We start from the raw sequence: 14,751 nt of genomic DNA, 5'->3' as shown, positions 1-14,751 counted from the left end.
TCTAGACTCCGATTACTCAAGTAAACCTTTGAGCTAGAGATACTTGTATTTCTATTTTTTAAGAGACTTATTACTTCCATTCTGCTGCTTTTCAGCTATGAATATATTGACCTTTTTCCCCACTACATTTACAGTATATGATGGCTGAGTTTCAGGTAACTTTGCAAATTAATAATTTATAATTAAAAACATAACATTTTCTCATCAGTTGTGATCAACTGCTGCAGATTAAACTACACAGTAAATAAAGTAGCTTCAGTCTAAGCTCCATCTGACCCTGACACAATGTGACTGTCAACCCATTAATACATCAGTATTTATTCAAGAGACCTCTGTTTACCATAAATACTTTGACTTTAGTACCTTTTTGGAGTGTTTGGATTGTTTACTTAAATACAAATAGAGTTCTGTTTTTGGCAAAATTTACAATAAAGTAAATCAAAAGTAAAAGTACCTGTTCGACAGTAAAGTGCTCCCAATGAGTAAAATATGATTTTTGTGAAATTAGTATATGATTATTTTTGGCATATTAGATTATCAGTATTGTTTCAGTACTTTATATTTGCTGTAATATTGTAGAAAGAGGAAATGGAGTTATAATTGGCTATCATTTTTTTTAACCTAATTATATAATTTCGGCTTGTTGTATCTGTAATTTATACATCATTTTTCTAAGATAATATAATGTGTTTAAAACCTGTAATGTAACAATTTAATATTCAGCTTAATATTATAGAGCTAAAAGTATAATATTTCCTTCTCAAATCTGTCAAGTCAAAATCACCTGTATTTGAGTTTTGTAGTACTCTCACTAACATTGTGTGCAGTTACACTATTGTTGTATGCAGAAGAAGCTGAGAATATTTCTCAACTGGATGAATTTAGTCTTTGCTGTAAGTGTTGTAGCCCTTTTATTTACAGCTTGCTCTGGGCTCAGCCAAATGTTGGAGCTATTTTAAGTCACAGTCTTTGAATATATTTTAGCCACGTCACATTCATTTCACTCTGAACTGCAGTCTATCTATCCGTCTATCTGTCTATCTGTCTATCTATCTATCTATCTATCTATCTATCTATCTATCTATCTATCTATCTATCTATCTATCTATCTGTCTGTCTGTCTGTCTGTCTGTCTGTCTGTCTGTCTGTCTGTCTGTCTGTCTGTCTGTCTATCTATCTATCTATCTATCTATCTATCTATCCATCCATCCATCCATCCATCCATCCATCCATCCATCCATCCGAGGTGGGGAGAAATCAAATTCTGTAAGTAAAGTTTTTTTTTTAATCTGATGATTATTTGCAGATCAAGAATTTAAAGTAATAACCAACACAGACTCAGATTTAAAATACCACAATTAAACCATAAAAACAAACCGTCGTTTGTGATCTAATTCGTCTTTAAAGGAACTATGTGAGTGCTAGCGGCAGTTTATGGGTTATTTTGGTTATTTTTGTGTCTGTTTTGTGTCAAAGCAGAAAGTCACACAAAGGCTGCCGTCACAGCTTTTTTAATTGGTCTGTAAAAAAACCTGTTTGATGCAAACCAGCACTGTAGATACCATCTTTGGAGATCCAAGAGACTAAGTGATGGTTGTTTTACTGGTGTAAATGTATTAATATCAAGTAATTATGGAAAGTATTCAGACACTATCTTAATAAATGTCACATTATGATAATAATGTGTTAAAGTGAAAATCCTGCAATCAATTCTATAAAAGTCAGTGAAAATCATCAGGAAAGTGTACTTAAAATATCCCAAATAAAAGTATTTATTATGCAGTGACATCATATCAGTGTTATATATTAGATTATTATTTTGTCATGTTGCCTGGTATTACCAGACCAAATTCACTGTGTGAATATTTCTTAGATTATGAGATTTAATTGACTCAAAACTATGTTTACATGGTATGAAGGTGAAACAACATACTGAATACAATACAATAACAAAACAATGTCCTACAATAGTGAAGTAAATGACAACAGCACTTAAAGAAAGTGCTCTTCCATAAAGCACTACATTTACATGAGTTTTGGCTCCCTCTATAAAACCAGATGAGTAAGAACTGTAGATGTCGAGTGCCCTTCCCTGGCTATTCATTATTCTTGCCAATTAGGTAATTGTCAGTAAAAAAAAAGAGTTGCCAACCCTCTGATCTCTATCCAACACACTACATCTTCCAATAGACCTTTTTCACAGCAGACATTTTGACTTGTTATTGCAGGGAAAGTAATGGTGTATTAATGATAGCTGCAGTTCACTTAAAGGAGCTCCTGCTTTTGTGCATGTTGGTTCACTATTATTGTGTATTGGGACACTTAATTAGACTGAACCAACATTACCTGTGCATAACCTAACGTGACATGACAAAATGTCTGCTGTGAAAAAGGTCTGTGACCTTATATTCAGTTTAAAACAGAGCATCATATTTTATAAACTTATTTTATGTTGCTGTGTAAAACATTCTGAGAAGCAGCAAGCAGTTATAAAGCAGTGAAGTGGAACAAAAAGAACAATTTACCCTTTGAAATGTTGAGAAATAGAAGTAAATAGATGCATAAAATGGAAGTACTAAAGGAAAGAGGCCTACCTTAAAATTGTACTTGTAAAGTATGTGAGTATATCCTGGCTCCATTCTACCAACAATTATTTGTTTCTGGTTCTGGAGACAAAATACCCAAAAGTAAAAAACACAACAATAGACAAAATATTTTACAACATATAAAATACATTACTTCAAAATAATCCAAAACATTACAAACTAGACAAACAAGGGAAAAAAAATGCATGTTATTCTTTGCTACATGTCACTACATACAGGGTGCAGAGTATTGCGATATAGTAACAATAATGGACATATGCAAGATAATTAAACTAATTTATTGTGTAATGTTACGTGTACGCCTAATAATGCACACAACCATAAACTGCATATAAAATCTCCACACAACGAAATGAAAAAGTTTTTTAAAGCCTTAAAATACGCGACTGTGCAGGAAGTGGGAAGAGAAAGTTCTTTTGTTGGTATTGCTTTTTTGTTTTTTTGAATAGACTACTTTTGACACTCTCTCTCACGGTCACGCATGCACACACGCACACACACACACACACACACACACGCACACACACTGACCATGTGATGTGAATGTGCCCCCTGTTCCGGTTACAGAGGGAGGAAGGCAGCAGTTGAATGTAAACCTTCTCACTGATGGAGAGAAGCGGCCAACATCAGGAGCAGAGTCACTCAGTCTGCGCTGCAATTTTCCAATATGTGCAATTTCTTTCTCCGACGCGGATTGTAACTCCGGCAGACCTCGGCCTCTGATGGGGAGCAGCTGCATTAACAAGTGGACAGACTTCCATTAACTGTTTTTCTTTGCCGTCGGCCAGGTCACTGAGCTGCGCACACACTGGCGATTTATCCACCGACACCCGGCAGGAAGAGGGGCAGCAAACTGACTATTTAATGGGCCAAAGTGGCACTTTTTTTCTGTGCTGATATAGAGACCGGATCATGTGAACAGGTGACCTGAAAGCAGCGCGTTATCTCTCTCTTAAAAGCCTCGAGGAAGCCAAAGAAGAGAGGAGAGGGTAAGGACTGCAAGCATTCAATTTCAGCTAAAAAAAAAAATTCAGCTGTACTTTGTTGAGCTGAACTCCCAGCAACAATATTACAATTATTATTACTATTATTACTACTACTATTACTATTACTACTACCATTACTATTACTACTACCATTACTATTACTCCACAGTTTGCTAGATCTTTGATATTTTTCTGATGAAGCAGTTGGTGAAGGGACGAAGAGACACTTGACAAACTGCTGTGGCATGGCAGCAAGAGTGTTAACTGGCCCGGACCATGATGCTGTTTGCAGCCAGTGGGTTCAACCACAAAACAACATCAGCTCCCAGGCTGAGGGTTAACTTGTCACAGACACTGCCTCATCAAATGACTCTGTCCTGACTCACAGAGGAGTCAGGGGCTGCAGGCCACAGCATGGGCAACTCCTCCAGGAAGGGCGAGGAGGAAGAAGGGGAGGAGGGGGGGAAGGATGGCGAAGAGGCAGAGACCACAGAGAAGGAAGAGGAGGAGGCGGTAGTGGAAGTAGAGGAAGAACTTCCTCTTGGGGTGGAGGAGATGCTGGAGAGCGGAGATCCCGTGCTGGACTTGAGCTACCGTAAATTTAAGCGGTTACCTTTACGTGTTTGTGGACTAATGCATCTGGAGAAGCTTTATGCTTGTGGAAACAGCCTGCGCACTCTGCCAGACAGCATCTCCCAGCTGCAGGGTCTGCGGGTACTCGCCGTCGACTTCAACAAGATAGAAGATGTTCCCATGGCCGTCTGCCAGCTCACTAACCTCACCCGCCTCTACCTGGGCAGCAACCGTCTGATGAGCCTCCCACCTGAGCTGAGCAACCTGAAGAGTCTGCGCTGCCTGTGGGTGGAGAGCAACTACTTCCAGATATTTCCACGGGAGCTCTACGACCTGCCCCACCTCAAATCCCTGCAGATTGGGGACAACCGGCTGAAGACGCTGCCTCCTGACCTCTGGCGTATGGAGGCTCTAAGGGGATTATGGCTCTACGGAAACCGCTTTGATACCTTCCCCAAAGTCCTGCTACGCATGGAGTTTTTGGAGATCTTAGACCTGGACCGCAACAAGATATCAGAGTTCCCCAGCCTGAAGCGTCTCCGAGCCCTGCGCCTTTTCTCCTACGACCACAACCCAGTCAAGGAACCTCCGAAAGTGGGCCAGGAGGTGCTCGTGGTTGGGGAAGGGGCCATGGAGTTCTTGGAGGAGCGTGAGGCCAGGAAGGAGAGACGACGCAAGGCGGCTGAGGAGGCAGAGGAGCTGGCTCTGGCTCTAGCAGGAGAGGAGCCGGTGATTCACGGCATCCTGAAGAACAGCAGCTCCATCTCAAAACAAGCAACAAATGACGCTGTGGTAACCACAGAGGATAAAGAGGGAGAACCCCTGGTGAAGGAGGATGAGGAGGACGGAGGGTACGTGGGGCTGCCGGTCACAGAGTACGACGGAGCCGATCTTGAATACAACGAAGACGGGGTCGAATATGAGACGGAGGAGCTGATATGTGAGGGAGAGGGGTTTGAGTATGAGGGAGAGGAGCTGGAGTACGAGAGGGCGCAGATGGACTATGAGTATGAGGACAGTGAGGAGCTGGAGGACACGGGGAGACAAGATCAAGGGGCATGAAAACCCCGTTAAACATCCAGATGATCTGCAGGCAGGTGGACATGGATGATGGAAAATACACCAGATGAAGGGGAAGTGTTTGAAAGAGACTGACACAGGGGATTGTAGAGGGACTTTCTTAGCTGTGCTGCTAATTAATATTCAGATGTTAACTGTGAAAATAAATGATCTGGGCATTATGTTTCTATAAACTAACAGCACCTCACTCAGCTGAAGATCAGAGCAGGGCTCAGGTGGAGTGTGTGTTTGTACAGTGTGTGTTTGTTTTACATTAGAGTTGTATTCTTAGTGTACAAAGTAGACCAATTTTTCAATTATTAAATATGAACTCTGCTGATTAAGTCAGTGTCAGTAATTTGTGGGAAAATCTTTCTTCACTGGGAACCAATGAAATGACGAGTCACTGTTTACTTGACTGACACACTGTAGTATTTCCATACATCATGTTCAGTGTCTGTTTTATGTGTTCGCCACCTCACCACATTTGGCTCAACGCTATTTTTATAAACCAAGATCGTGTGCGAATGTAAACGTGTATATTGGACATAGATTTACAAAATATTTATGACGTGCTAAACACAACCCTCACCAGCATCACCACCACCAACCCCTGTCAGTGTTGTGTAAAGCAGTCCTGTGAGTGTCAGTGCCAAGAGAGAGCGAGAGACCAGCAGGATTATTAGAGGGGTGAATAGCTGGGGTGCCTCACCATAAAAGGTAAGTCCATAGGGAGAATCCAAACATGAAATGGACTGACACTAAAAAAAAAATCGAGCAGATTAAAAAAAACTTGAAACCCCCTGCAAGTCAGAGAGGTCCGTCGTGACGTCTGTATACTCCTTTTTGTCAGTGACTACACCTTTTCCACGTCTGTCTCTAACACAAAGCCGGCCCGGCCCTTGTTCTCCTCTCATCTCTGCACTCATTATTTATGTGGGGTTCATGTGAAATCTAATCCTCTTTCCCTCCACGTATCTTTTTCTCATATCTCATTGAAAGAGTGAAATATTTATCCCAATGCTGAAATATTAATGCCTGTACTCGTGTGACAGTGTCTCGACTGTCTGCTCCGGGCAAACAGTTGCAGAGCAGACCCAAACTCATCACTCACATTTTTAAACGCAACAATCCTTTTATCACAACTCACTTAATCACATCTAAACACAACTTGTTATGTGTGTAGGGCTGCAACTATCCATTTTGTTAGAGACTGATGTTTGGTTGTCAAAATATCAGAAACTGAAAATATTTGGGGAATTTTAAAAAAAATTACCAACAATATTTGATTTGAGCTTCTGAAGTTAATTTGAATTTATTTATTCATACATGTATTATCAAAACTGTTAATCCAGCAGCTATAGCGATGTCACTTCCATTTTTAACTTTTTCAAATAAGAAAATAAGATAGCATGCTGATATTTAGCAGGTGTAATGTCATCTGAGTTGAGCTTATAAGCATGCTAACATTTTCAATTAGTGCTAAAAAGCGCAGCTGACACTAACAGAAAGGCTATTAGTTTCGCAGGTATAAACCAAAGTTTTGGACAAATTCAAACTTTGACCTGATCCTGGCGCTCGATGAAAAGCTCAAGGATCACCCGAAGTCGGTGGGATTGAGCCTCTGGGGACAATGAATGTCTGAACAGAAACTTACTGACAATCCATTGAATAGTTATTTCAGTCTGGACCTAAGCGGTGAACGAACAAATAGGCTGAAATTGCCTTACTAAGAGCCACACTAAAATTCATATACTGTTTTACTATGTTTGAGAAGCTGCAGTTGTACATTGTTTATTAATTATCTACACTTTGCTGACAGCAGCCTTGCAGACATTCAGTATGGTTTTACGTACATTATATGTCTTGTTTGGTCTGGATTGCACTGATGATATAGAAAACCCACTGCAGTTTATGAGAGTTGGCCCACATTAGCTGCACAATATGGAGCTGCAGTACAAGGCTGACACACCGTGTGTCGCTGGTGGAGTCTCAGTCCTCCTCCTCGGCCAGGCTCTGCTGCTCATTCCACAGCTGTGGGTGGCAAAACAGTTTGACACACCGCAGACATCCATGGGAATCACTCAGTCTGAGTGTAATTATTTTGTCCATTCGTTTACACTCCTCTCATTCTCTATAGGTCAGTGACAGAGGGGTAGTCAAAGACAGTGCATCGTCCTCTTTGGATTTCACACGACTCGCTTCGCACAGCTGTCCGACTGGCAGCTTTTCAACTCAAACAAAAAGGGCTTCAAAGAGATGAAAATTAGTCGTCATTTTGACTTGACTATTGTAAAACAACACAGGTGGGGGAGTGATTAAAAGTTTCAGGGTTTGTAATACTGCAAATGTTCTTACTCGCAGATCCACTGGTTTTATTTCTCCACAAACTACTATTATTATATAAAAAACGAAATACCCAGAGTGATGTGTTAATAGCAACCTCCACCGTTTATTTTTGTGATGAAATGCCATGCCAGTAACATTACAGGTATGAGGAGGTCCCTCTTCATTCCCTAAAGATGAACCTATGGAATAAAAATGGGTCAGGTGAGTCACAGGAAACAGGTGCATGATGGGACTTCATGTGTGCAAAATACCTGTCCATTTCCCGACCACTGTAGCCGTGGTCCATTTTAGTGGGAATGATTCCTATAGGTGTCTGCCTGCATTTTCGCTCATCCAAATTGGTGGGATGACAAAACCTGAAAAAAATAGCAAACAGCTAGGCAGGCACTTATCTAATGTCTGCTACACACAACAGTTGGACTCAGCAGCAGTGGAAAGTGACAAGTAAATTTAGAGTAGATACTTCAGTACATATTTGACAAATTTGTACTTTCTTTGCATTAAATTTTACATTATGTTATATTATACGTTCAACTCCACCTCATTCCAGAGGTCAGTATTTGACTTTTTACTTCACTACATTTTCTGTATTTTACACCTCAAATTACTGGTGGGTTTGCAGATTTTACACACAAAACACAATACCAGCCAAAATCTGTTGCACTATAGGAGAACTTTTAGTTTTGATAATTTCAAGTACATTTTATTGATAATATTTCACTGTAGAGATACTTAAAAAAAAAAAATGTCACGACTTTTACTTGTGTTTTTGTTTTTTACAGTTTTTATGGCCACTTATAACTAAGAAAGGGATCTCATTGCTTTTTCAATCGCTGCTGCAAGAACCAAAACACACTTACTTGGTATTATAATGTGTATTGAAGTGTGAACAATGAAACGGCGTTTTAGGGAAAGCGTTGTAGTTCGGACCATTCCGAAGGGACCCTGTTGGCTCCTAAAAAGATGGTGAAACAACACTGAATAGTTCACAAAAAAGACACAAATTATGTTTATCAAAGAAAAAAAGGATGTGATATAGAAATATTTAACCTTTTTTCCGATGATCTTCACATTTGATGCACTGCTTCTAGTCTGTGCTGATAGCAGTAGGGAGCTCTGGAAGAGCAGAGAGAGGGGTGTTAATGTTGTGGTATTATCAGAGTAAAAAAAGCTTGGATGGGGTCAGTACTAACCGGGCAGTCCAAGGGATGGATGACACCTCGTGTGAATCCTGTTTCTCGACATGAATGGCCGCTCAGGCTCGGTATCGCTTCAGTACCCTCAAACACAAAAGAACAAAGTTTACAGTTTTACACCAGGTTATTGCTCCATTTTTCAACATGAAAGACTTCAGAGGAAGCGTGGCTCAACCTGCAGGTGGAACGGTGCCGTGAAGTCACTTTTCATCACCGAGCTGTGAGCCTGACCAGGTTCAACCTGAACATCAACAAAAGTTTGAAAAGATAAAAGTGTTATAAAAGAATTTAGATTTAGATTTGACTTTATTAATCCCACAGTGGGCACATTTACTTGTCACAGTTGCATAGAGAAGACAAAAAAAAAGTGCACACAACATGAACAAATTTACAAATACTTATGAGATAGGAAATAAGGTAGATAAAAAAAATAACTACTTTAGAAAAAAATAAAATAAGAGCAATGAATTAAAAAAAATACACAGACTATGTACACAAAAAACAAATAATATAAAAAATAAATATAAATAAATACAGTTTGAAATGATGAATGTAAAGTGACAGGTGCTGTGGAATAAGATGACCAGTGCAACATTATTTTATTGTGGTATGGAATGGCCATTGACAAGAACTAACGTATGTACTGTGATTAAACCTGTCAGAAGTCCATCTGATTTATTTATAAGAGTGATCATCACAGCATAAAGTTAGTATAATAATATTTTTCTTTATTGGAAATAAATCCAGTGAAAAGACTGAAACTGACCATGTGTTTGTCCATTTCTAAAAACATTTCGGGTTTCCCAAACTTTTTAAGGCTCATTTGTTGCGACTGAAGAGATGCCGCTGTTGTTGGGTTCAAAAGCAGTTCACAAATCTGTTTTTTCTGTTTTTGAAAAAGGCTAAGAGCTGGACACTAGTTTGCAGTGAATGTTGTTCAAAGAGGAGTAAATGTGTGCGCTTGTAAAGTATTTACAGCAGCAGGACAGGGTGTGTGATACTGACTTAAATTAAGGAAATGTCACCTAGTGCAATAATGAGGCTCATTTATGTGTGTTTAGCTTAAAATAAATCAATAACAACAAGAATGGAGCTCTACTGCACAGAATCATGATGCGTTGTATTTGTTGTAGGATCAGTTAATGACTTTTGGGGTTTTGGTCTATTTGTGGAATTTTGTTGACTAAGAAAAATAATAATCTAAAATGTAACCTATATAGAACATCATTGGGTACTCTTGATAAACAACACTTACTGTGCAGCTGTTTTTCTCCTGAAAGGTGTTAAGCTGAAGCACTGCTCCTTCAGTGAAACCAGTCTCTTCTTTTGGACCCACAGTCACATGGCTCTGAAAAACTGAAGCAACAACAGTGTAAATGCATTTGATCATCTATTATTTAGTTTTTCATGTTCCAGCTTTTCTTCTCATTTCTCCTTTTATGAATTTACATTGTGAATTCACAAAAATGTGTCACTTGCAGCGTTGATTTTACCTGCTGGTTCGAGACCAGGCGGAACAAACACTGTTTGATAGTCAGTCTGAGGAAACACATTCATCAAGGCAGTTCACAGTATTTTACACTTTGTAACATCTCAGAGTATTTTTGTCTTTATGTGCTGCTAAACCGACTGTACCTTCGCTTCCAGCGTCACTGCTTTCGAGTGACTCCTCAGCTGATGGAAGCCGCTGTTGGTGGGTTTGTTAATGACGTTAGGGAAGGACCTCGAACAATCAGACCAGATGTGAGGCTGGTAGTGGAGCTTAGTTTGAGACATGAAATTGTCAGATAACAAGAGTCTGTAAGCAAAAAAAACAATACACCTGAGACATAGGTAGCGCTTCAGAAAAACACTCATTTATGACAGCCTGAATATCAAGTTTTAATCACTTCAAGAAATACATTTACACTGGAACACATAATTAATTTCTATCATATTAACGTCTGTGACTGAGAGACTTGGAGTTCAACTAAGTCACAAAAGTTGATGTCGCATCATGCCTCTACTCTGGAGGAGGTGGAGGTGAACAGTGCCTCATTGACTTTAATACAAGGGCTATTTCTCAGAAGAAACTAGTTACTCTGAAAAATAGATCTGAGCCACTGTTAATGTTTTTTTTATTAATTTTTTATTTTATTTAGTGAACCAAGACATGACACATGAGACTATAAATTGGACTGGACTGGACTTGACATGACATGGACACTGTTAATGTTTTTAATTCCACTTGTCCTTTCCCAGCAGTGACACACCACATGTGTGTTGTGAAAAGTGTGCTTTCTGTGAGCACGGAGGCAGAAACCTCAGAGACGGATATCTTTAAGACCCTACACATCCATTTAAATCCTCACAGGGGATTGTAATTGTTCTGGCTGATTAGATTTCTCAGAGCTATGCAGGAGTGTATAAACTGTGCTTGACTGACATCTCCCAGATTCTCCTGTCAGATTTACTGCACCTGTTAGGTTTGGACAAATATCACCTCTATCACAGAGTTTTTTCACAGCAGAGATTTGCACTCGTCATGGAAAGAGAAGCACAGCTTTTACCAATAAGATTAACAATGGATCTGTTATATTTAAGAGTCTCAGTAAGCCACCGCAGTGTAACAGCGAACACGCACAATACCAAGACTCTGAAACTGAACCAGACACTTTCAATCTGTGCTGAAGTCTAATAAAACAAGCAGGATGTGAGGGCCTTTAAAATCTGGTCAAACAAAAACAAAACTACGAAAAACAAATGCAAATTATGCTTTGTTGTCAGCCTGACATCATTTGGGCATCACCCCCTACCTGCACTGACACTTACCCAAACCGGGGGTTGTCAATGGCGTCCATACTGGGCCTGTAATATACAGCTGGCCTCTGGTTTGATGTGAAACCTGACTCACTGGGACGTCTGAGGTTAGAAGTGAAACTCATCTCACCCGACTCTAAGACAGTAATCCAAATCAGTTTGATAAAAGCTTAAACTCTTGAAAGTTTTCCACCTCATCCTTCACTCTCACCATAAAATGCCGCATTGTGGAGTTTGAGTGTGTTGCTGGTCTGTTGTCCCCTCCTGCCAGTTGCTCCAGCAGTCGGTATGACAATCCTCCACTGCTCAGCCATCTGTGACTGCTGTAATGGAAACCTTCACTGACAGCAGTGATGGATGGCAGAAATCCTGCGGGCATGTGGACACCGCTGTAACCACAAATAAAAGCAGCAAACAAGGTGTAACTCCTGTTTTTTCAGGTTTGGCAGTAACCGAACTCAGAGCTGGCTGGATAAGTGATGACAGAGTCTGTAGGAAATAATGCAATAAGCACTCCCTTTATGAAATGCAGTGTGAGTGGCGAGAAAGGTTAAGAGTAAGAGCACACTTGCAGTAAAATTACAGCCATTTTTTTATTTAGCTGGAATATAAATAAGCCCAGAAAAAAAGTATCTGCCTCCCAGGACGTACCTGCAACTCCAGGTTGTTTGTTCACCCCTCTGTCTTGTGCTGCTTTTGTAGGTAAACAGGTGTCTGTTGCTAGGAGATTCAACACAGGGGCAGAACACCACAGCTGAAGAGTGAAAGAGTCTGCTGCAAGCCACAGGCTTAATACTATTTAATGTTACAGCAGGGGATACTGTTAATATTCTCCTCTTGTTGCCCGTGGTTTGCACAACATCCAGCTGCTTTTCTGCAGTTTGTAATAACACTGCAGATGAGCATCACATCTCGATCTGTGACTCACAGTCTGTTTTGATCCAAATGGTTATTTGAGTTTGTTTACACAGGTAAAGATCAAACAAAGACACAAATAACAACAAAAATCAATATGCAGAGAGATGAGTAAGACGCAGGTGGAGTTATTGAATACCTCTTCCTACATGATATACATAAAACCTGCCCTGAGGGAGTTTAAGGAGGAGGACATTTTGAAGTTTCACAGGACCCCTGTATTTGACTGAAAACTGAATTCCTGTGAGATGTTTGGGAAGATTAAATGACTGTCTGGTCAACAAAGAGTGGGAATCTTGAAATGGAGGAGCAAAAAAGCAAGTATTTGGAGGTCTAACAATGAGATTTTTTACAAAGTTTGAGATGAGGAAATCGTACATTGACAAGACTTCACTTTCTAATTATACCATTTTAATACTTTTTTACTGACATTATCTACCTCAATCTCTTGTTGATTATCATTTCAGGGATTTTAACACTATCATTTGTATAAAAGTGGATATTGTTGTTATTCATGCAGGACATGGTGATCATAGAGTGATTACATGTGGCTTTCTTTTGTACAACTGGCATTTGGTTTGAGTTTGTATCCACTGAAACGGCACGTTAGTCACAGAAGCTGCAGGTTTCAGTCATTCATCAGCACGTCTTGCTTTATATTTAAACTCCCGTTTGCATGTTAACAAGTTTTCTCACTCTCAGCAGCATGCAGGTGTGTTCAGGTGTTACAGATGACTGGGGTGACAACATTAATGTCTAATCCTATGTGCTTAATTTAATCCTAAACACAAATGGAAGATATATGATTTACCAAATGATAAATTCTGTTATTCAATATTATCACTCCTCAGTCTTTCTATGTTCCCACTATCTGACCAAAATTTCTTGCACATTCAAACATACCCTTATAACAATACACTTGCACCTTGTCCTTAATAGTGTTTTATACTACCATTAGTTGAAGGACTAATGCTGGGATTTGACTGGAAACCTCATTTGTATCATTATTGTGCAAGATTTACACCAGTAACAATGCCTCAGTAAGCATTTTAGAGGTGCATACATTTGTGCACAATTCACTGATATAAAGTATTCCACATAATGCACACACCATATTGCTTTTTTGTTGTTGTTTTCTGTGTATATGATATATTTGATTCAGTTTAAGACTCCCCGTTTTTGAGTTTTGTATACTGTAAAGCCTTTTGAAGGGAATTTGTGACATATAAACTTGACTATTTTCAGTTTTTGTGCTGCTGTTACATGTGTATCTTGCATTAAAAAAAAAAAAAGTGATTCACAGCTGTGAACAGTACGACCTGAACAGTTCCTCCATTAGTCCACTAGATGGCATTGTGACGCCGCGGTGACTCTGGCTTCACTCCAAGGTTATATAAAATTGATGGATGGCTTGAAATGTGCATGACATCTTGATAAAAATGTCCATCCGAGACAGGGAGTTATCATCCGCCGCTGTTAGCTGCAGACAAATGTCTGAACACCATCTATACATGCGCACACGTCCATCTACACGAGCATCTCAATTTAATCCTGAGGATATTCACCTCCTGCTGTATGTAGGACATTTGGAAAAACAGTCTGAGCTGGACCTCAGAGTCATTTCTCCGGATGCTGGGGGACTTTATATCAAATAAAATGGGTAAAGCAGTATGATTACTATCCCGTGGATCTCACACAACACCTGCTTTGTATTACAGATCCCACATGCTCTTGAAGCACACAGTATGAACACCTCACAGCATTATTTCCTTCACCGTTTCATAATTAAGCTCTGAATTACAGCATAAAATGTGGCTAGGGTTTTGCAGTGACAAGCTGCTCAGCCTTTGGATCACTAAATGTGACAGTGCATAACAGTCACACCATTTCACACACCTTTCCTTTAATTCTCACCTCCTATTCCTTCCCTTTTCATCTCATTTCCTTGGACTCGCACTGCTTCTTCACCCACCTTTCCTTTAATTCTCACCTCCTATTCCTTCCCTTTTCATCTCATTTCCTTGGACTCGCACTGCTTCTTCACCTCTGTCACATCACTTCTTGCTTCTTTTCACTTCCCTCCATCTGCCCAGCACTGGCAACCGGCAGAGCCTGTCCTTACCAAGCTGTTGCTTGTATAGCTGTTCCACAGGCTTTCTTGGCTGACATGCTGTCGTGACAAGTCTGGAACTGTTCATTATTTTCTATCCCCCCCCCACACACACACAAAATAACTACAGGGAAACGCCTGCATCATTGAAACTGACA

The 14,751-nt window shown here is 39.9% G+C and overlaps 2 protein-coding genes across 2 annotated transcripts; one reads left to right on the top strand and one right to left on the bottom strand.

Annotated features, from left to right (window-relative positions):
• The first annotated feature begins 3,179 nt into the window (after positions 1-3,179).
• On the top strand, positions 3,180-5,525 carry LOC138206247 (leucine-rich repeat-containing protein 10B). Its single transcript, XM_069162823.1, has 2 exons — positions 3,180-3,595; positions 3,797-5,525. The coding sequence occupies exon 2, from the start codon at positions 4,007-4,009 to the stop codon at positions 5,225-5,227; it is 1,221 nt and encodes a 406-aa protein (XP_069018924.1). The 5' UTR covers positions 3,180-3,595; positions 3,797-4,006; the 3' UTR covers positions 5,228-5,525.
• A 2,073-nt stretch (positions 5,526-7,598) lies between these two features.
• Positions 7,599-12,506, bottom strand: saxo4 (stabilizer of axonemal microtubules 4). Its single transcript, XM_069162776.1, has 11 exons — positions 11,780-12,506; positions 11,581-11,704; positions 10,405-10,567; positions 10,263-10,308; positions 10,025-10,125; positions 8,945-9,010; positions 8,767-8,853; positions 8,624-8,689; positions 8,434-8,528; positions 7,825-7,929; positions 7,599-7,752 (listed from the first exon to the last, which is right to left on the bottom strand). The coding sequence occupies exons 1-11, from the start codon at positions 11,880-11,882 to the stop codon at positions 7,734-7,736; spliced, it is 975 nt and encodes a 324-aa protein (XP_069018877.1). The 5' UTR covers positions 11,883-12,506; the 3' UTR covers positions 7,599-7,733.
• Positions 12,507-14,751: the final 2,245 nt, after the last annotated feature.

This window comes from Embiotoca jacksoni, unplaced genomic scaffold (assembly GCF_022577435.1).
Source record: "Embiotoca jacksoni isolate LCO1_2020_lvr unplaced genomic scaffold, fEmbJac1.0.p SCAF_3, whole genome shotgun sequence".
In the NCBI taxonomy this organism is placed as follows: Eukaryota; Metazoa; Chordata; class Actinopteri; family Embiotocidae; genus Embiotoca; species Embiotoca jacksoni.
Note: the sequence above shows the minus strand (reverse complement) of the source record. Positions and strands in the feature narration are given on the sequence as shown.